At 46.3% G+C, this 21100-nt stretch overlaps 1 protein-coding gene across 2 annotated transcripts in view; it reads left to right on the top strand.

Moving 5' to 3' along the window:
* CABLES1 (Cdk5 and Abl enzyme substrate 1) overlaps positions 1-21100 on the top strand; it is a 102220-nt gene that overhangs the window by 30725 nt on the left and 50395 nt on the right. For both annotated transcript variants that reach the window (XM_024984431.2, XM_002697726.5), the window contains exon 2: positions 16839-16910. In XM_024984431.2, coding sequence (XP_024840199.1) covers positions 16839-16910 — 72 coding nt within the window. The remainder of the gene's footprint in view (positions 1-16838; positions 16911-21100) is intronic.

The following is a 21100-nucleotide window of genomic DNA, read 5'->3' as shown; positions in this document are numbered from 1 at the left end:
CAAAGGCTCTGCAGAGAGTCCCCCTCTACACGCATCCTCAGTGGAACTCTGGTTCCCCACAAGCCCGTCAGCCTTGCCTCCCTGCCAAGTGGGCATGGCTCAGAGCTCACCTGCATTTCATGCTCTGGCTTGTGAGTACTTGATCAAATTCTCCAAGCTTCAGAGCTGTGTTTGCCCTGTCTCCATAATAGTCACCCAGAACAGGAACCAGGTCTCACATTTCTTTGCTTTTCTCTGTATCTCCACCACCAAGGACTGAATATTTGTGTGTATGTACTGATGACATTGATAATGGTAACAATGATATCTTGCTGCAAGTTACATAATAGGGACAGAACTGGATCTGGGACTCTGCCCTGTCACCCCTGCTGGCATCATTCTTTACCTGATAACAGTGGGTTCTGATCTTTTCTTGGGATCTCATAGATTCTCTTTTAGAAGAGAGAGAGTGTAGACACACATATATGCATGCGTGCCTTACATCTGATTTTAAAGGTGTGCAGGCAGACCCCCTAAGAGATCCCAGAGATCCGGTATAAGGATCCTGCCCTCAACAACACCAGCGAACATCCTTAGGAAGATAAAATGGCAACCGGTTACATTTATTTTAGCCCATTGCTTTTGGAAACATTAGTTGAAAATAATATATCCCTCACCTTGGAGGTTGTTAAGAATATATTATTTGTGATATATCACACACATGGACACAATGGACTACTACTCAGCCGTAAAGAAGAGTGAGATTTTGCCATTTGCAGCAACGTGGATGGACATGGAGGGTGTTATGCTTAGTGAAGTAAGTCAGAGAAAGACAGATACTATATGTGATCACTTATATGCACATCTAAAAAAATAAACAAATGGGTTATACCAAAACAGACTCACAGGTATAGAGAGCAAACAAGTGGTTACCAGTGGGGAGAGGGAAGAGAGGAGAGGCATGATAAGGGTAGGAGAATTAAAGGACACAAACTACTGTGGATAAAATGAGTAAGTTACAAGGATATATTGTGCGTCACAGGGAATATGAGCTTCCCTGGTGGCTCAGATGGTAAAGCGTCTGCCTGCAATGCAGGAGACCCGGGTTCAATCCCTGGGTATTCTTGCCTGGAGAATCCCACAGATGGAGGATCATGGTAGGCTACAGTCCATGGGGTCGCAAAAAGTCGGACACGACTGAGCGAGCTTCACTTTTCACAGGGAATATAGCCAATATTTTAATAATAACTTTAAATGGAGTATAACCCATAAAAGTGTTAAATTACTATGTTGTACACCTAAAACTAATATAATAACTCAACCGTGTGTGTGTGTGTGTACACGTGCTCAGTCCTGTCGGACTCTGTGACCCCATGGACTGTAGCACACCAGGCCCTTCTGTCCATGGAATTTCCCAGGCAAGAATACTGAAGTGCGTTGCCATTTCCTACTCCAGGGGATCTTCCTGACCCAGGGATTGAGCCTGCATCTCTTGCTTCTCCTACACTGGCAGGTGGGTTCTTCACCACTGTGCCACCTGGGAAGCCCGCAATACAAATGTTTAATAAAAATAGGTTATTTCCCATAATAACCATGGAGTCTCACACCGAAGTGCTGGCATAAAGAGCTGCTCAGACCTCTGGGTTGGACTTTTGCCAGAGCATCCAATAAGCAGTTGGATCCACAGGACATTTAAGTGAATGTCCATGTGGTTTTCGGCATAGCTCTCTGACTGCACATTCACTTTGGAAACCTTTCCTGAACAGCCTGGTAATTAGAACTGCAGTTGCTAATTAGCTAGACAGTGAGACCGATGTGCTAATAATGTATTTTCAAAGGGTTCCGAATAAGCTGTTAAAAAATTAAACTACTTCCCCAGACGCTGACAGAAGCACCTCGGAGGGTGTTTTGTCTTTCTTCTTGCTTCTTGAAAGTTGCCCCCAGGCTCTGTCCTTTCTAGAAAACAGTATGAGCCAACTCTTTGGAAAAGACCCTGTGCTGGGAAAGATTAAAGGCAAAAGAAGGGGGCGGCAGAGGAGGAGATGATTGGATGGCATCACTGACTCGATGGACATGAATTTGAGCAAACTTTAAGAGACAGTGAAGGACCAGGAGCCCAGAGGATCCTAGTCCACAGGGTCACAAAGAGTCGAACACAACTTAGTGACCGAACAACAAACCACAAGTCTTGGGTTTTAGTACATTCACAGGCTTGTGCAACCATGCTCTAATTTAGAGCATTTTCATCACCCTAAAAAGAAGGTCTGTGGCCATCAACAGTCATTTCCCATTCCTTCTGCTTCCCACACCCAGCCCTAGACAACCTCTAATCCACTTTCTGCTTCTATGGAGTTTGTTTAATTGGACTCATACACCATGTGGTCTTGTGCAGCGGTCTCCTTTCACTTTGCATAGTGTTTTCAAGGTCCATTTGTTTTGTATCCTCTATCAGTACTTCGGAGAAGGCAACGGCACCCCACTCCAGTACTCTTGCCTGGAAAATCCCATGGACGGAGGAGCCTGGTGGGCTGCAGTCCATGGGGTCGCGAAGAGTCGGACACAACTGAGCGACTTCACTTTCACTTTTCACTTTCATGCATTGGAGAAGGAAATGGGAACCCACTCCAGTGTTCTTGCCTGGAGAATCCCAGGGTTGGGGGAGCCTGGTGGGCTTCCGTTTATGGGGTTGCACAGAATCGGACACGACTGAAGCAACTTAAGCTTAGCATCAGTACTTCATTCCTTTCTATGGCTGAAGAATATTGCATTTTATTCATCCATTCGTCAGTCGGATGGAATTTAGGTTGTTTTCACCTCTTGGCTGTTATAAATATTGCTGCTGTGAACATTCACATACAACTTTTTGTGTGAATATAACTTTCATGTCTCTTGAATTATGTCTAGGAATGGAATCGCCACTTATATGGGGTAATTTTGTGTTTAACATTTTGAGGTATAATGTTATACACTTATAATGTATACATATATATATAAAGTGTTTTTAAAAACTGCTGAAAAATACAAAATCAATAGCTTTCTATAGCAAATCCTATCATGCTGGTGACCGCCTGTACATTAATTTTGCTTTAATTATGCTGCCAGAGTAAGTTGATTTTATGCAACTAAGTTTAACTGGCCACGTCTATTTAATTGAAGTGAGTCTTGAGATGTTTGAAAATGGTTACCATAGGTACCTACTTATGTGTATCAACTGGGATTATCTCCATACTCTACAACCAAGATTAAAAAGACAAACTAGACACTGACATGACCTCAGGTTAGAAATATCATCTGTAACTACTCGTTTGAGATTTGCTTGTGCATCAAAATAGTTTCACTGCTCTAATCGTGATGGAGTTATACATTTGAATGTCAAAAAATTACTTGTAAAACTTATCGTTACTCTAATCTGTTTTATATCTTGGGACTTGATTTAACATTTAGTTTGAAAAAAAAATTCTGCTACTTGGAAGAAGTTTGACCACTGACGATCTCTGCAGTCCCAGCTTTCATTTGGACCTCATTTGTGATATGGTTTGGATCTCCTGGTTTTTTGAGAGGACTCAGAAGAGTCCCCCTGAGCAGTGTTCATCTGACTCCTTGGAGCGTTAAGATCCATCCTTGCTTCTTGTGAGCCTGATGTAGCTGCAGACAGCTGTTATGACAAGGCTTTGTGCTGTCATTAAGGAGGTTTCAAAGAACAGAAGACAGGATCTTCCCTCGTGGTCCAGTGGTCCTTCCAATGCAGAGAACACAGGTTCAATCCTTACTTGGGGAACTAAGATTCCACGTGCTACAGAACAACTAAGCCCACAGGCTGCAATTAGGTAAAGTTTGCACACTGCAATGAACAGCCCATATGCCACAGCAAAGACCCAGCGCAGCCAGAAAAATAGAAAATAGAGAAGGGAAGACATAATTATCTTTTCCAGGTATTTGCAGTCAGATTGGAGAGACGGGGACTTCCCTGATAGCTCAGCAGGTAAAGAATCCACCTGCAATGGAGGAGACACAGGAAACGCAGGTTTGATCCCTATGTTGGGAAGATCCCCTGGAGAAGGAAATGGCAACCCACTCCAGTATTCTTGCCTGGAAAATCCCAAGGACAGAGGAGCCTGGAGGGCTACAGTCCATGGTGTCACAAAGAATCAAACACGACTGAGCAACTAAGCTTGCATGCGTCATGGAGATACAGGGCATAATAAGAATAAAATCAATCATTCTACAAGTATCTAGATATCAATATTTCCATGTAGTATGGTTGTAAGAACTCAGAAATGTTGTAAGAGCTCAGAAAATGTCAGAGACAGCTTGGCAGAGCAGGTAACACTGCACTGTGCCTTAGGAGGATGGTAGGATTTGGATGAAGAGCAGGTGAAACAGATTCTGAGTTTTCTTTTGAATTACGATTTGGTCACCATGGCACATTCCTTACCCCATAAGCCTCTTATGAGCCTAGCGATCCCGTTGTGAAAGTCCCCATCAGCTTTCAATAAAGAGACTAAACTTCGGCAGCCCAGGAAAAACAAGGGATTTTTTTAAAAGGCTCCAGAGACAAATGAGATCATTTGAGTCCCTCAGTGGGCAAAAGGAGGCTGATGCTTGAAGCTGGAAAGACAAGGGCTCATCTGTCTTCGTTTCTGTACGCTGTGACTGAGTGCAGGCCGTGGTTAATCGGGAAAACCAGAAAATAAAGATTGATGAAACCCCATCCATCCTGAATTTGCTATAAATAATTGCCTGCTGTTTCCGAGCTGTCAGAATCCATTTCTACTGAAGGCCCTTTGGAGCAGAGAAAGGTCAAGCTGGAAACCAAAGGAGAAACTCAGGGGAACGATTATGCTGGAAAGGCCTCGAAAGGTTCTGTGAAATACCAGCATGGAAGTCACCTGCCCTGCCTGTCTCTGCTGGTTCTAATTAAATCAGCTTCCACTGACATCTCAGCTCTTCAAACGGAGAGTCAGGGAGCAGACTTCACCTCCCGGGGTAGAGCTCAACTTCCTCCTGTCCGTCGCCAGTCTTTGCGCTACAGACCCCACAGCGCTGGGCATAGAGGGCCCCCATTCTGGCTTCTAATGGCTTAGAAGGTTTTCTTATTTATTTGTTGTTTTGGCTGCACAGCATGCAGGATCCTAGTTCCCTAACCAGGGACAGAACCTCTGCCTCCTGTGTTATAAGTTCAGAGTCGTAACCACTGGACCGTCAGGGAAGTCCCAGAAGGTTTTTAGCATGTAAAGGCATCCTTGCAAAGCAACAGTTAAGTCCTCCTGAGGATTGGGAAAGAAAGGTGAGGTCGCTGATGCTGGAGCTATTGTCAGGGTGAGCTGTTTAAGAGAAGACCCCGTGCTGAGTACTACCAAAAAGAGGATCCAGGATGACACACTTCCTGAAGAGGCCGGAGGGGAGTCCATCTGACACCACTCAGGTGCCTGCGGGCCTTCAGAAGGTTCAGAACAGGTTACAATCAGCCTCAGTCTAAGGGACCACCTCCAACCTACTGCCTCCACATCACTCCCCCACACCTGTCCTGCAGGTGTTCCTGCCCCTTCTTTGTTGCTCTGCTCTAGAAGGATCAGATCAGTTGCTCAGTCGTGTCCAACTCTTTGCGACCCCATGAATCACAGCACGCCAGGCCTCCCTGTCCATCACCAACTCCTGGAGTTCACTCAGACTCATGTCCATCGAGTCAGTGATGCCATCCAGCCATCTCATCCTCTGTTGTCCCCTTCTCCTCCTGCCCCCAATCCCTCCCAGCATCAGAGTCTTTTCCAATGAGTCAACTCTTCGCATAAGGTGGCCAAAGTACTGGAGTTTCAGCTTTAGCATCAGTCCTTCCAAAGAAATCCCAGGGCTGATCTCTTTCAGAATGGACTGGTTAGATCTCCTTGCAGTCCAAGGGACTCTCAAGAGTCTTCTCCAACACCACAGTTCAAAAGCATCAATTCTTCGGCGCTCAGGCTTCTTCACAGTTCAACTCTAACATCAATACATGACCACAGGAAAAACCATAGCCTTGACTAGACGAACCTTTGTTGGCAAAGTAATGTCTCTGCTTTTCAATATGCTATCTAGGTTGGTCATAACCTTCCTTCCAAGGAGTAAGCATCTTTTAATTTCATGGCTGCAGTCACCATCTGTAATGATTTTGGAGCCCAGAAAAATAAAGTCTGACACTGTTTCCACTGTTTCCCCATCTATTTCCCATGAAGTGGTGGGACCGGATGCCATGATCTTCGTTTTCTGAATGTTGAGCTTTAAGCCAACTTTTTCACTCTCCTCTTTCACTTTCATCAAAAGGCTTTTTAATTCCTCTTCACTTTCTGCCATAAGGGTGGTGTCATCTGCATATCTGAGATTATTGATATTTCTCCCGGCAATCTTGATTCCAGCTTGTGCTTCTTCTAGTCCAGCGTTTCTCATGATGTACTCTGCTTATAAGTTAAATAAACAGGGTGACAATATACAGCCTTGACATACTCCGTTTCCTATTTGGAACCAGTCTGTTGTTCCATGTCCAGTTCTAACTGTTGCTTCCTGACCTGCATACAAATTTCTCAAGAGGCAGGTCAGGTGTTCTGGTATTCCCATCTCTTTCAGAATTTTCCACAGTTTATTGTGATCCACACAGTCAAAGGCTTTGGCATAGTCAATAAAGCAGAAATAGATGTTTTTCTGGAACTCTCTTGCTTTTTCCATGATCCAGCGGATGTTGGCAATTTGATCTCTGGTTCCTCTGCCTTTTCTAAAACCAGCTTGAACATCAGGAAGTTCCCGGCTCTAGAAGGAAACACCATATAAATGTTTGATGATTGAAGGCAAAAGGAGAAGAGGGCAACAAAGCATGAGATGGTTGGATGGCTTCACCGACTCAATGGACAAGAGTTTGAGCAAGCTCCAGGAGATAGCAAAGGACAGGGAAGCCTGGCGTGCTGCAGTCCATGCAGTCTCAAAGAGTCGGATGTGACTTAGCAACTGAACAACAACAACCGTGTAAATGCACACACAAGTGCACTCATGCTTCGGGGTGCACATGTCTGTTTCACCGCACTGCGGTGCAGCTCCCAGCCCACCCATCTGCATGTTCACTTGACTTTCGGGGTCTCACCAGCTCCTCCTGGAACCGCCATCTGATTGGGACCTGTCTGGCTCCTGATTTCTGTTGGGCTTCTTCCCTGACGTTGCTTCAAGGAATGCCTCTGTGTCTTGCAAAACCTGGTCTTCTGTCCTATCCAGCTCCCGTGAGGCGTGTGTGTCCATCCTTCCTGAGTTTACCCTCGAACCTCCTGTGCTAGACCGGCTGCTCCTTCTCCAGCAGGTCCTCTCCCAGTTAAATCTTGGCTCTTGTCTGAGCTCACTAGCACCCTCCCCTGCCTCCCACACGCTCCGCATCTGGCTCAGGGCACCCTTTTCACAGAAATACCTGGATTTGATTCTTTAGATTCTGGTTCCTACTCAGAACAAACGTGAGTTGGCCCCAGACTTCTTGAACTGGTTCTTTTCGATCGACAGGCCTCTTTCCTTTCTAGTATGAAGCTGATCTTTTTATTTTGAGTGGTCTTTTTATTGCTCATGTCTCCTTCCCATCCTCACCCTGTCCTGGCTTGGCTCCCTGTTCACCCGCCGTGGGTATCTGGCATCTTCTTTTGAAGGACACTGTTGTTTATCTCATCAGTCACACAAAGCCCAAAACTTTTCTGGGTCCTGATTTTAAAACAAAAACACCTGCTCTTGGTTCCTGTTCTGTACATTTGGCCAACTTGCTCCCTCCAGCTGCAGTGCCAGGCCCTTCCCTCCAGGATGGGGTACAGGGGGAATTAGAATGTGGCACTGTCAGCTCGTGGCCCTGGCTGAGCCCCCCGCCCCAATTCGCTGGGACCCCAGGAATGCCCCCAGGAGACCTGCTTTCAGGATGGCCCCTTGTGCTGTGTCTGCTCTGTCCTCTGACCTCTAGTCAGAGGTCTTAGTCCCTTTTTAAGAGGAGTTTGAACTTGTTCCCAGGGAGAATCATTGTGGATCTTCAAATTAGGGAATGACATGATGGAAAGGGGATTTTGTAAGATCAGCAGGGCCCAGTGGGTAGCGTGGACTTGGAATCTGAGGTGTAAATCACCTGGCCAGTTATTAAACCCTGCCCACAAGTCTGTCTGTGCATAGCCCTCCATGCCAAGATGACCTCACACCTTGGTTTTCCAGGTTTTGGTGAGTCTGATGAGAACCTTGAAACAAAAGTAGACTCGGACAAGCTGAGTGCCTCCGAATTCCCTGTAAACACTTGGAGTTGCTTTGTAGACAGGAGTATAAAAATGTGGCAACAAGAACTGAATACATTTACAGATGACTTAAATGTATCCTGAGAGCGTGTGTGTGCGCTCAGTTGCTCAGTCCCGTCCGACCCTTTGCGACCCTACGGACTGTAGCCCACCAGGCTCCTCTGTCCATGGGATTCTCCAGGCAAGAATACTGGAGTGGGTTGCCATTTCCTACTCCAGGAGATCTTTCCCACCCAGGGACTGAACCTGTGTCTGCTGCAGCTCCTTCTTTGGCGGACGGATTCTTTACCGCTGAGCCACCTGGGAAGTCTGTCTTGCTAGTAGCCCCACAGTATTATTAGACCATTTGCTTTCTTCCCCCTTTGTGTTAATTTCTTTTACAATTAGAATCATTTTACTTGTTTCTTGTCTGTCTTCCTTATCGTAAATGTAAACTCCATGAGGGAGGAGACAGTATTTATATACTGCTGTCTCTCAGTATTCAGCTTGCTGCTTGCTATTTGATATTCCATTAATAAATAAATGTTTGCAAAAACAGGAAATGGCTGAATTTTTTAAACATAGAAACAGATCTTAATTGAACAAGCTGATTGGCATCTCAGTGTATTGATTTCAATGTGATTCTTTGCCCAGCTCATCAGCTAGAGACTCTTAAAATGTAGTCAGATTCGAAATCAGTTTCCTAGCCTTTTTTTTTTTTTTTTTTGGTCTGTTTCTGGATCCACACAGCTCTTCTTTTATTAAAGATTATCTATTTCCTTCCTTTGCAAGGAAACCTGCCATGATCCTCTGGAGGTGTCAACTGTGTCCATCAGTATTCTGAGGGTGGATCTGGCTGTACATGCATTATGCTGCCGCAGGGGAGAGGGTTTTTTCCCCTGCTCAAGCAAACCAGTCATGCGCTCTTTGCCTAATACTCCTGCAGGGCCTGACTGGTCCAGGCCGGGGGTTCTGCAGCCACCCCAGCCTAGTGACCTGGCCCAGCCAGACTGTGATGTCTGGCTGAGAGTCCCCAGCTCTCCTCTGGAGTTTCTTCCACAGTCTGACAAGCAGCCGTTGCCACATGGGCAAGCTAGGGCCTCACTCAGTTCCACCAGCACCTTTGCTGTGAGACAGATTGCTTTAGATCCGTGGAAAGCAGAACTGAACATGCGTCTAACGAACACGTCTTCTGGCTGAAGCCAGGGCCGTTTTGCTGTAAGACTCTGTAACTTCTGTTGAGAGGTGGCAGCTGACTTCTCTTCCTTCATCTGTGAACACATATGTACTGGTGCAAAACAGTTTGCTTCTTCAAGGAGCACAATCTGACAATTTCTGCTACAGAAGCATCTGGGATCTTGGCTGTAAAATTTGCCAAATCACGACCAAAATCATCCCAATTTAGATGCTGAGTGTGGAGCTCGAGCTTCTGGTGCTATGACCCCAACAATCAGAAGCCGTGTGAGAGAATGAAGGAAAGAGCAGTGGAACATTAGCACTTGACCTTGAGAGCCTGGTATTTGAAAGCCAGCATTTTCATAAAAGCTGTATCAGTGAAAGTATGATTCTTGGATTCATAGGGGTTCTTCTCTTTATGGCTTAATGAAGTAATAAGCCCTCTCTTGTAGGTGAGATATGTTGACCAAGGGATGGAATCTTAGGACATTTTGCAAAGGGATTCTCTACCTGCTAAAAAGTCTATCTCTGGGACTTGTCTTGTGGTCCAGTGGTTAAGAATCCTCCTTCTAATGCAGAGGACTTAGATTCGATCCCTGATCAGGGAACTGAGATCCCACGTGCCTCGGGACAACTGATCTCACATGTTGCAATTACTGAGCCCGTGTGCCACAACTAGAGAGAAGCCCGAGCACCAAAGCTAGAGAAGCCCATGTGCTGCAGCTAAGATCCGATGCAGCCAGATAAATAAAAAGTATATGTCTGAAAGGGCTTCCCAGGTGGCTCTAGTGGTAAAGAACCCACTTGCCAATGCAGGTAGACGTAAGAGATATGGGTTCGATTCATGGGTCGGGAAGATCCCCTGGAGGAGAGCATGGCAACACACTCCAGTATTCTTGCCTGGAGAATCCCATGGACAGAGGAGGCTGTGTGTGTGTGTATATATATATATATATATGTACACATTTATGTTTACAAGCATGTGTGAAACTAGGAGCAAGTCTGAAAGGACACACACCAGACTCTTAGAGGGTGCTCTCTGGGCCCTGGGGTTTGCAGGTCATTTCTTCAATTTCTATTTCACACATCTTCGAATTTTTTTTAACAATGAAAACCTATTACTCTTATAGTCAAAAAGCAAGTGGGAAATGAATGTTTAATAAACTCAGAAGAAATCCATTTTAAACAGATCAGGCCTTCTACCTGCACACTGCTGGGCTGTGCTGGGAGCACTGACCCTTCTCCCCATCCCTCCTGCCCGCCCCCCCACCTCCTGCAGGGGTAGGGTCTACTGCTTCTCACTGTCGTGAGGCTATGGGATGCTTTCTGAGGATGATTTCTGGGCTCTGGTGATCAGACTGGGATCTGGTGGATTGAACAGAGAAATCCCAGTAATAACTGTGTATAGGGAAGCCTTGAGTGGAAGGCCACGAAAACGCTGCCTGGGAAGATTCCCCAGACACCCACCTGCTGATGGCGAACTCTATGAGTTTATTCAGCTGGCCTTGATCGAGTCCCTGCTGTTGGCTAAGTACACACCACCCCTGAGCCTGCACAGGTGAGGGGAGCGAGTGCTTTGCTGAGCAGCTCAGTGGCAGGAGGGGCCATTTTTTTTTTTTTTATAGTTAAGTTTATTTATTTTTAACTGAAGGATGAATGCTTTACAATATTGTGTTGGTTTCCGCCATACATCAACATGAATCAGCCATAGGTATACATATGTCCCCTCCCTCCTGAACCTCCCTCCCACCTCCCACCTCCTCCCACCCCTCTACGTTGTCACAGAGCCCCAGTTTGAGTTCCCTGAGTCATATAGCAAATTCCTATTGGCTATCTATTTTACATATGGTAATGTATATGTTTCTGTGTTATTATCTCTGTACTTGTTTTGGTTTTTTAATTTTTATTTTTTGGTCACACTGTCATGTTTGCAGGATCACGATTCCCCAACCAGCGATCAAACCCAGGCACCCCTGCAGTGGGACCATGGAGTCCTAACCACTGGACCACTGGGGAAATCCCCTGGAGTCATCACTTTTTTTCCAACAGGAAGGAGGTGGTCAGTGTGAGAAGGACACAAGTAACAAAGCAAATAAATTACAAGTGTATAGGTGTCTGGTGACTAGAGGAAAAAGTTCTGTGGTTGGAGGTTTTGTTTGGGCTTTTTTGATCATGATAACTGTCTAGATGGATTTGAAGTAATTATGACCTCAGCTGGCACATCCCCTGTATAGCTGAGCAATCCATGGGGCCCTCACGCCCCGTCCAGTGGCCTGTCTTACAGCCGGGAAGGGGGTTCCTTACATGGGGAGAAGCAGAGCCACACAGGATAGCAATTTGTTGGCCCAGGTGGTCAGGGTTTCTTCTTACTCTCAAAGCTTGAGTTTTTCTCCCAGAGATGGTGCGCGTTCCCTGGGTGTAGCCAGGGTGGAGAGCATTGATCCAACCCGACTTACTTGTCGGACCAGGGATCACCTTCCTTATCTCCTCTTGGTCCTACATCAGGGGCCAGAGCTGTCCCCGCTTGTGCCCACTACCTGACACTGGATTTGGGGCCAAGCTGCTGCCCTGGGTCACCCCATAAGGGAATTACCCTGAGCAGAGGGACCCAGGATGACCCTGCCCTGGCCTCACTGGTCAGCAGGGACATCAGTGAGTCCAGTGTCCACTATGATGAGGCTCCACTGCCAGGACTCCCACTGTGACCAGCCCTGGGTCCTAGGTGACTTGCACCACCGTCAACCATTAGCCCAAATGAGAAGTGAATTAGTCGGTCCACGTAGGTATATCTAGATAGACAAACACATCAGGTATTGGCATTTTCTTGCCCCAGCAGAGTCCAGCCTTCAAAGGATAATACTCTAAAATGAGCCTGGGGGCTTTAGGGAGGCTGACTCACCTATGAGTGTTGAATGTGAACCACATCGGCCTCAAAAGTGTTGGTGGCCAGTGTGGAAGGACCCAGATAATAGTTGTCAGATAACAGAGGGGACCCTGAATTCTGAGGACTCAGCCATCCATGTAGTGATGTCGACGCAGAATGCTTGGGCTGTTATTGAATGTCTGCTTGGTTAATAAGGGGGCATGCTGTTTTGGTCCAAGGCTGAGTATTCCTCATCAGTCATTAAAATATGCAAAGACCTCTGCTTGTTAACCGTGCCCAATGGTTAGGAGTCTGCACAGTCATGGACTTGGTTTATGAGGCAGACGGCAGTGTGAAAAGTGTCTGGTGAAGGCTGGCCACCTATTCTTAGCCTTCCCTTTCATTTGGGGCTTTCTGAGAATAGAAGGCAAGGGAAGATGTTCTTACACAGCCTGGAAGGATGTAGCTGGGTGGTAGGGGGCAGAGATGAGCGATCACCACAGGGCAGGCCCTTTGTGGCAGGAAGGGCAGGGATCACATCTTTGTTTTCCTGCTGCCATGTGACAATTTCTTTTTTTTTTTTTTAACTTTTTATTTTATATTGGAGTATAGCTGATTAACACTATGATATGCTGGTGGGACAGCATATCCACCAGCCATACATATATATGTGTGTGTGGGTCTCAGCCATACATATACACGTATCCATTCTCCCCCAAACTCCCTCCCATCCAGGCTTCCACGTAACACTGAGCCGAGTTCCCTGTGCTATTTCGTGGATCCTTGTTGGTTATCCATTTTAAATATAGCAGTGTGTACATGCATATGATGGTTTCTTTATAAGGATCCATGGTAGTTCTTTCCAAGCTCTGTATGTGCATCTTAAAGAGTATATAGCTTGGTTCTGTTCATGAAGACGGGAGGCACGTTTGCTGAATTTAAAGGAACAGTTGGGCATTTGAGTTTTGGATTTTTTTCCGTTTAAGGAATCCAGACCTTAAGAGTGCCTCTGTGTGTGTGAGAGAGAGAAAGAGAGAATTTATAGCTGTTCAACTCATGAAGAGAATATCTGATTTAATAGCTTTTAGAAAACAAATCCTTATAAATACATAGAAAGATGTATCCTAATTTGATTATTTTTCAAAGAGCATGCTGGGAGTGGCTTTTAGATTAGGAAATTGTCAGATTGTGTGTTTGTGGGACTGGACCTAGTTTTCCAAGGTGAACCTCCAGGTCTGAGTGCTGGACAGGAGCCTGTGAGCCTCAGGGTACCCTATAGGGCTTGATGTGTCCTCTGTGGGTTCACTTGGCATTCGCAACTGGAGGACTGGCCTCACCATTTTTGAGGTGGGAGGAGGGGCAGCCCCAAATGCCAGAGGAGCTCGAGGGATTGTTAATGGAATTCCCTGCTGATGGTCCCACGGATTCCTCCTTGAATATGAGCCCTTGAAGACAGGAGTCAAGCCGGGGTCAGCTTTGCGGTCCCAACAGGCCAGGCTCGCTGTTGGTGTGGTTGGGCGGGTGGGCAGAATGCACTTGCCGGGCCTTTGCTGCAACCTTGGTTGTATCTTTGCTGCCCAGGGCTGACCACAGGGCTTCCTGGTTGACCCCTGTCAGGATGATTGAAGGAAGGGAGAGCTTGAAGCTGTACGGTCATTGTAGTCACCCCGGTTGCAGGTCGAGCCAAGTGTGTTTACCTGTCACCTGATGATGCTATTCTAGAAAGGAAGGCTTGGAGTTTGATGGAATTTGTTGGGATTTTCAGGGTCCGAAACCCATACGCTTATTTCTGCCTGTGAATAGGTTGTCTAATGACAATCTAGAGGTGCATACCTAAAATAATATTTCACTTTTGACTTAACAACTCAGAACATTATCCAGAAGTAGACAGAGTAAATTATCATTTTAATCACATGCCCATTGGAGGAGATGTTGGTATTAGGTGAGAAGCAGCACACACAATTTATATATGTTACCGGTGCAGCAGCACATGTGACACCAAGTTAGTTCTGCTTACAAGGAGGGGCAGGAGTGGAGGGAGCACGTGTCACAGGTTGACTCAGGCACAGGGTGTTTGGAGTGACAGTCTAGACGCTGGCTGGGGTTGGAGGAGCTGCCAGAGCTAAGAGAGCCAAGATGACCCCATTAACTGAGTGGGGAGGGTTATGGGTCACGGTACAGCCCCGGTTGCAGGAACTGGAGTGATAATGAAAATCCAGGAGCTCCTAGTCATAAACTGTTCTGTACCATGGACTTTATGTCTCTCTCTTAGTTTTTCTCATCTCCCCATTTCATAGATGAGGAGACTGAGGCTCAAGGATTAAGAAGTTTTCTAAGGTTCCAAAGCTTCCAGACTCCAGGATTGAAATCTCAGTCTGTCTGCCCCAGCACACATGCTCCTTGTAGCATCACACCATCCCTTGGGTGGGGAGCATGGCGATGCCTATCTCTGAGAGCTCTGGTGGATGGGAGTGGGACTAACTAGGCCCCCATCCCAGCCTGCAGCTACATTCCAGCCAGACCTGGCACCCGGAGGAACTGACCTCAGTAGATGAAGTGGCCCCTTCCTTCAACCACAGGGTCACAGGGGTCCTGGTGAGCCAAGTCCCCGGACTCATGGGGCTGCATAGAGAGCTCTTGCTTGCTCAAGAATTGGGTTCCTTTCAAATCCCCACCTATAAAATCAGTTCCCTACCCCTCGGTTAAGACCAGTGTCTCCCCAAGGCCATTGCCTCCAGTCTGGCTAACTGTTGGAAATCTGGCAACATTAGAGAAATGGAAATTCAGTGTAAGTTAACTGCAGAATAAAACTGCATATCTTATAAAAGGTCAGCATGTCATGAAGACACTGAAGGTGATGTCGGAGTGCTTCCAGTTCTCACACGTGGATGGACAAGGGTCACTGGAGAGAAAAGCAGGGAGAACATGCTGAGTGTTTTAGAAAGGACTTGATGTCAAAATATGAAGACGGGACTTGCCTGGTGGTCCAGTGGCTAAGACGCCACATTCCCAATGCAGGGGGCCCGGGTTCAATCCCTTAGTCAGGGAACTAGATCCTGAATGCCACCTTAAAGATCAGAGATCCCATATGCTGCAACTAAGACTCGACATAGCCAAATAAATAAATATTTTTTAAAAAGATGAAGACAGGCTCTGAGAAAATCGATGAAGCCCTCAAATGGTTTGCAAAAATGACCTTTCTTATTAAAAATAAAATGTGAAACAAAAAGGTAGCCACATGGTTGGTCAGAAACAATACACACAGAACAAAGCAAAAAAATTTCATTTTTTTAATGACAAATTAGACCTTGGTTATAATTGCATGTTCTTAACCTAAATGTTGTCAAGTGAATATAAAATAGACATCCTAATTTTAGTCCTTTCCAAGGTAAAGATTGAATCAGATTTTTTTCTGATCACCACCACCCCCCACCATCAGCCAAATCACCTATTGTATTATGAAGTGATGGTCTTTATTCAAATGGATTTATTGTGACATTGCCAACCATCACCCAACCCGGTCCCTGTATCAGATATTCTGAGTTATCTAGGACCCATTCTTATTTCAGTTGGACAAAGGAAGATCAAGGAGGTTTGGGCAGGTGGTTTTCAATTCTTTAGCATCTGGAAAGCATTTGTGTTTTGCCTAGTTATGTCCTGATATATATTCTTAATGGTCACTGAGAAATTCTCCTGGGGAAATGATGTCATCTGTGTTTCTAGTTGCTTTTGAAATCACGGCCAACCAGAGACGGTAAGTTTTGATCTTTTGGCTGTGCCACAAAGCATGTGGGACCTTAGCTTTCCAAACGGGGATGGAACCTGAGTCCCCTGCATTGGCAGCATGGAGTCTTACCTACTCGACCACCAGGGAAGTCCCTGAGACCATAAGTTTTATTTATTGCCTCCTACTGATTTTGATATTTTATTTAGTATGGTTTTAAAATTTAATATTTATCAGCTAAAGCTGGTTCCGACCACTGATATTTCAATATTTAACAGTATTTTAATACTAAAAACATATCTAATGCTCTAGGAAAAGGGCACACAGTACCAATGGGCTTCCCAGGTGGCTCAGTGGTAAAGAATCTGCCTGCCAATGCAGGAGATGCGAGTTTGGTCCCTGGGTCAGGAAGATCCACTGGAGGAGGAAATGGCAATCCATTCCAGTATTCTTGCCTAGAAAATCCCATGGACTGAAGAGCCTGGAGGGCTACAGTCCATGGGGTCTCAAAAGAGTGGGGCACGACTTAGTGACTGAGCACACTCGTGCACACACAGTGCCAAACTTATATGCAGTAAGAGGCACCTTGTCTGGTTTTGTTACTTGGCAGCATACAATGTCTCCATCACGTCTCGTTTCTTCCCAGGGAGAATGTCAGGATTCAGCAAGGCAAGATGGGCTTGGCATTGAGGGTACAGTCTGAGAGTATGACAGCCTTTTAAAGACACCTTTCGTCTGATTTTTTTTTTTACGGACTTTATTTTAGAACAGTTTTAGCTTTACGGAAATTCCTGATCCATTTCATGACGCAGTTTTAACACCTAGATTTTTTTCCCTCTCTCTGCAGACGTCGCCTCATCTCCCAGCGATCATCCTTGGAGACCCTGGAAGACATTGAGGAGAATGCCCCTCTACGGAGGTCAGTTTTCTGGTTGCATTTATGTGTATGTGAATGGCCTGCAATACGAGAAGGAGGCCAAAGTTTGCTTTTCTTTTCCAGGTCTTTATTTACAGAATTAAATTCTAAAAATGACAATCTGATCCCCAGACTCAGTTTGGAAACCCCAACCCTTTGGAATATTAGAAGGAGAATGCTGTGAAATCCCAACCATGTACCAGGATAGCCCGGTGTGCGTGTGAATTCGGGTGCTATGACCCTTTCTTTTTGAAAATTGTTGCTTGATGGAGAAGAATGTGACCCTGCTCTGGCTTTTGCAGAGGGGACACAGGCATTGCAGTCTCTGACTTGGTTAACGGGGGCCCTAAGTTCCTCCACGGTCAGGTGCTGGGGACAAGGGTAATACACCTATGAGTGCTCCCTCAGGGCTGAAAGTGTTCCGTTTCTCCCTCTGGATTAGAAAAGTGCTTTCAAGGCAACTTTTTTTGGGGGGATGGAGGGGGCGGTGGGCGACAGCAGTTGCGGAGCTGTGCCTGGCTTCTGACTGGCAGCTCTCCTTCCTGTCATCGTGCTCGGTTCCTCTAGCCCTCCTGGAGTGCAGGGGGCCCACACCACATCCCCCTCAGTCCTCACTGAAGCTCCTACTGGGCTGGCCGGTGGAGGAGAGGCTGAGGGAAGACGGGGTCAGCACAGGGGGCTGGGGCAGCGGGGTAGGCAGGTAGGATGGTGTGCTGCGGGTTTACGGGGGATGCTGGCAGGCTGAGATGGAGGGAGAGTCTCCCCCTGGAGCCGGCCCCTTCCCTGCACAGAGCCTCACTCCCAGGCCACAGGTCATGTCCATGGACCACCTGGTTATAAAGCGTGGAGCGCAGACAGGCCTGGGATCTGCTCCGACGCGTCCGTGACTGTGAGTCTCATCACCGACATCATTCTAAACAGAAGGTCAGGGCCAGACAGTCTGATTTCCACTTTTGATGGCTTTTTGAAAACATCCAAGGGACTTCCCTCATGGTTCTGTGGCCAAGACTCCATGCTCCCAATGCAGGGGGGCCCAGATTTGATACACAACTAAGCCCTGGCACGGCCAAATAGTAAATAAAATAAATATTGAAAAAAAGAAAATGTTCGTAGCAAGGGACCACGTTAGGCTGATGGCGTGTGGCTGTGATCCACGTGGCCCGGGGCAAGTGTTCTCCTGTCAGTCTCTGTTAAGTGGCCCAAGTTAATTAGTGAATGCGGGGGAGAAACGTCCTCAAGTGGCACCGAGTGGCTTCGGCATTTGAGCACAATTGATGCCCATCAGTGAACAGAACTGCAAAGGCCCTGGAGTTTGGAGAGGCTGCAGGGAGCACGGTCATTCGAGCAAGGTGGTAATGTCACCCCCTTAGGGATTCCTGTGGTAAAGAGGGGGCATAGGAGGAGCCCGGTGCCGTGTTCCTGGTCAGGTGCCCCATCACCCCCTGCACCCTCTCTCAGCATCGCCCAGGCTGGTCCTTTGTCCTCTGGCTCTCAGGCCTATGATGCCACAAACGGTCAGAGTGAAAATGGAATGGCTGATTTGCCTTAACTGTAAATTCATCCAGCTTCTACGTACAGAGTGCTGTTCTTAATTTCCAACAAATCTTGTGTAAATACAAAGTTTAAAAAATAAGTCAGAATCAAGGGAGTTGGGCAGTTTAAGAAGTCTAGATTTTCCCTAGTGGACTTTCTTTAATTAAAAAATTTCTGATGTTTACCATAGAAACAGACATAGAAATCAAACTCATGGTTATTGGAAGAGGTTGTCCTGTTCATGTCCAACTCTTTTGACTATAGCTGCCAGTCTCCTCTGTCCATGGGATTTCCCAGGCAAGAATACTGGAGTGGGTTACCATTTCCAACTCCAGGGGATCTTCCTGACCCAAGGATTGAACCCATTGGCAGGCAGATTCTTTACCACCGAGCCAGCAAGGAAGCCCCAAAGTGGGAGGGGAGGGATAAATTAGGATTTGGGATTAGCAGATACAAACAACTATGTATAAAATCAACAAGATCATACTGTAGAGCACAGGGAACTGTCGTCAGTGTTCTGTAATAAGCCATAATGGAAAAGAATAAATACACACACACAGAGATACATGTGTGAATCACTTCGCCATATACCAGAAACCAACACAAAGTTGTAAATCAGCTATACTTCGATAAAAAATTCTGATATGTACTTAGAAACTTGTTCCTAAGACATAAAAGTCGCAGAAGGGGCAACAGTTTGGGAGTCAGGGGATTTGAATTTTTGGCCCCATTTTTATACTAACTGCTTACATGGCTTTGGAAACTCATTTACTTATGCTGAGGCCTCCGTTTTCCCACCTGTAAAATGGAAGGGACAAATTGACTGATCTCTAAGGTCCTTTCCATTCTGTGAAATGAATGTACCAGTAATGACGCCAAAGTGTTTTGGGAACTGCGGGGGCGGAAGGCTATTCGCCCAACTTGCTTTCAAAGTCAGCACTCAGAACAAACTGCTTCAAGGCATCTATTAAAAACCTTTTGCATAATTAGGTGTATCCTGTAATCAGTGCTAACAAGAAAGAGCTAATCTTTCATTAAATTAGTTTCTAATTTAATTCTATCCTAATTTAATTTTGCGTCACTTATAATGTATGGTTTTAAATGGATATTTACACATTAATGCAGGCAGCTTTGAAATTAGTTTCTTCCTTGCTTAACTTGCTTTAACCTGAGTGCTCAGTCTTCCGGTTTCCTTGGCAATTGTTGCCAATGCCACAGTTCTCTTAAAGTGTTTCTTAGGTCCGGGGTGGTGATAGCTGAACGCTTTAAAACACACACACACACAACACAACATACAGCTTGCAATTCCAAGGGCTAGATCATCAGCATTGTTGTTGTTGTGTAGTCACTCAGTCGTGTCCAGCTCTTTTGTGATCCCATGGGCTACAGTGGGTCAGGCTCCTTCAATGTGTCCACGGAATTTCCCAGGCAAGAATACTGGAGCAGGTTGCCATTTTCTTCTCCAGGGGGATTTTCCTGACCCAGGGATCTAACCCACATCTCCTGCATTGGCAGGCAGATTCTTTATCACTGAGCCACCAGGGAAGTCCCTTTGCAGTTAGAATTGTATGCTAATATAGAAATAAGCACCTCTTCAGTTATCTTTTGGGCCTTTCCCAGATGGAGCTAATGGTAAAGAACCCACCTGCCAATACAGAGACCTAAGAGACACAGTTTCGATCCCTGTGTTGGGAAGATCCCCTGGAGTAGGAAATGGCAACCCACTCCAGTATTCTTGCCTGGAGAATCACATGGACAGAGGAGCCTAGCGGGCTACAGTCCATAGGGTCACAAAGAGTTGGACACAACTGAAGCAACTTGGTGCTCAATTATCTTTTTAAAAGTTTCACTTTTCTCTTGCACATCAGAAGTTAGTTTCTTGTATCCACCTTGAACTCCAAGACTTGAGCATTAACCGTGAGAGCCTTTAGATGGGGGTTTTCCACATTGTCTGGTGGTTACCTGGTCTCCCAGAAATAAGAACCTAGGCTGTCTGTTAGGTGTCCAGAAAAACCTCTGTTTGGCTAACCGCAGGTGTGGCAGCCATCACCACCGGCCCTGGTCTCCAGCCTGTCTGGGTTGAGGGGTGCTGTCTGCTGTACCATTCAGTAATTACCAGTGCCAACACACGCCAGTGCCCTTTTGCCAACTTCTGGTTCCAGCTGAAGACTGAAAGATTTTGTGTCTAAATCCGAGGGTAACAGCACCTCTTTCTGCAGGCATGGAGACTGGGAGCAGCTCAAGGTCATAGGAGGGTGTCATCACAGTTCAGCTTTTAGCCCACTGCCCTCATCTAGACTCGGGAGCCTGGAAACTCTGCATCTGGGTAGGGGCAGTGGAGGAAGGGGCGAGGGCACAGGGTAAGTGTGTAAGGATGCTCCTGAATGCCTGTCCAGAAACCAGTGGAAGCACACATTTATGCCTTCAAGGATCCTCCTCTCTCCAGTGACTACATATTTCTAGAACTTTCTGCCGTGTGTGAGAGAGACAGTGGGGGACCTTGAGTGGCCTGCAGACTCTAACAGTCATTCTGGGGGTAGAACTGAGACCCTTCAAGGTGCTAGGTCTGCTCCCAAGTGCGGCCTTGAGAAGGCAGAGTGAGGCTGTAGCTCTTTGGACCCCAGGAAGGCTGGATCTGTGTTTGGAAGCTCAGAGTGGGG

This window comes from Bos taurus, chromosome 24, assembly GCF_002263795.3.
Source record: "Bos taurus isolate L1 Dominette 01449 registration number 42190680 breed Hereford chromosome 24, ARS-UCD2.0, whole genome shotgun sequence".
NCBI lineage: Eukaryota > Metazoa > Chordata > Mammalia > Artiodactyla > Bovidae > Bos > Bos taurus.
This window is presented reverse-complemented; position numbering and strand designations above follow the sequence as displayed.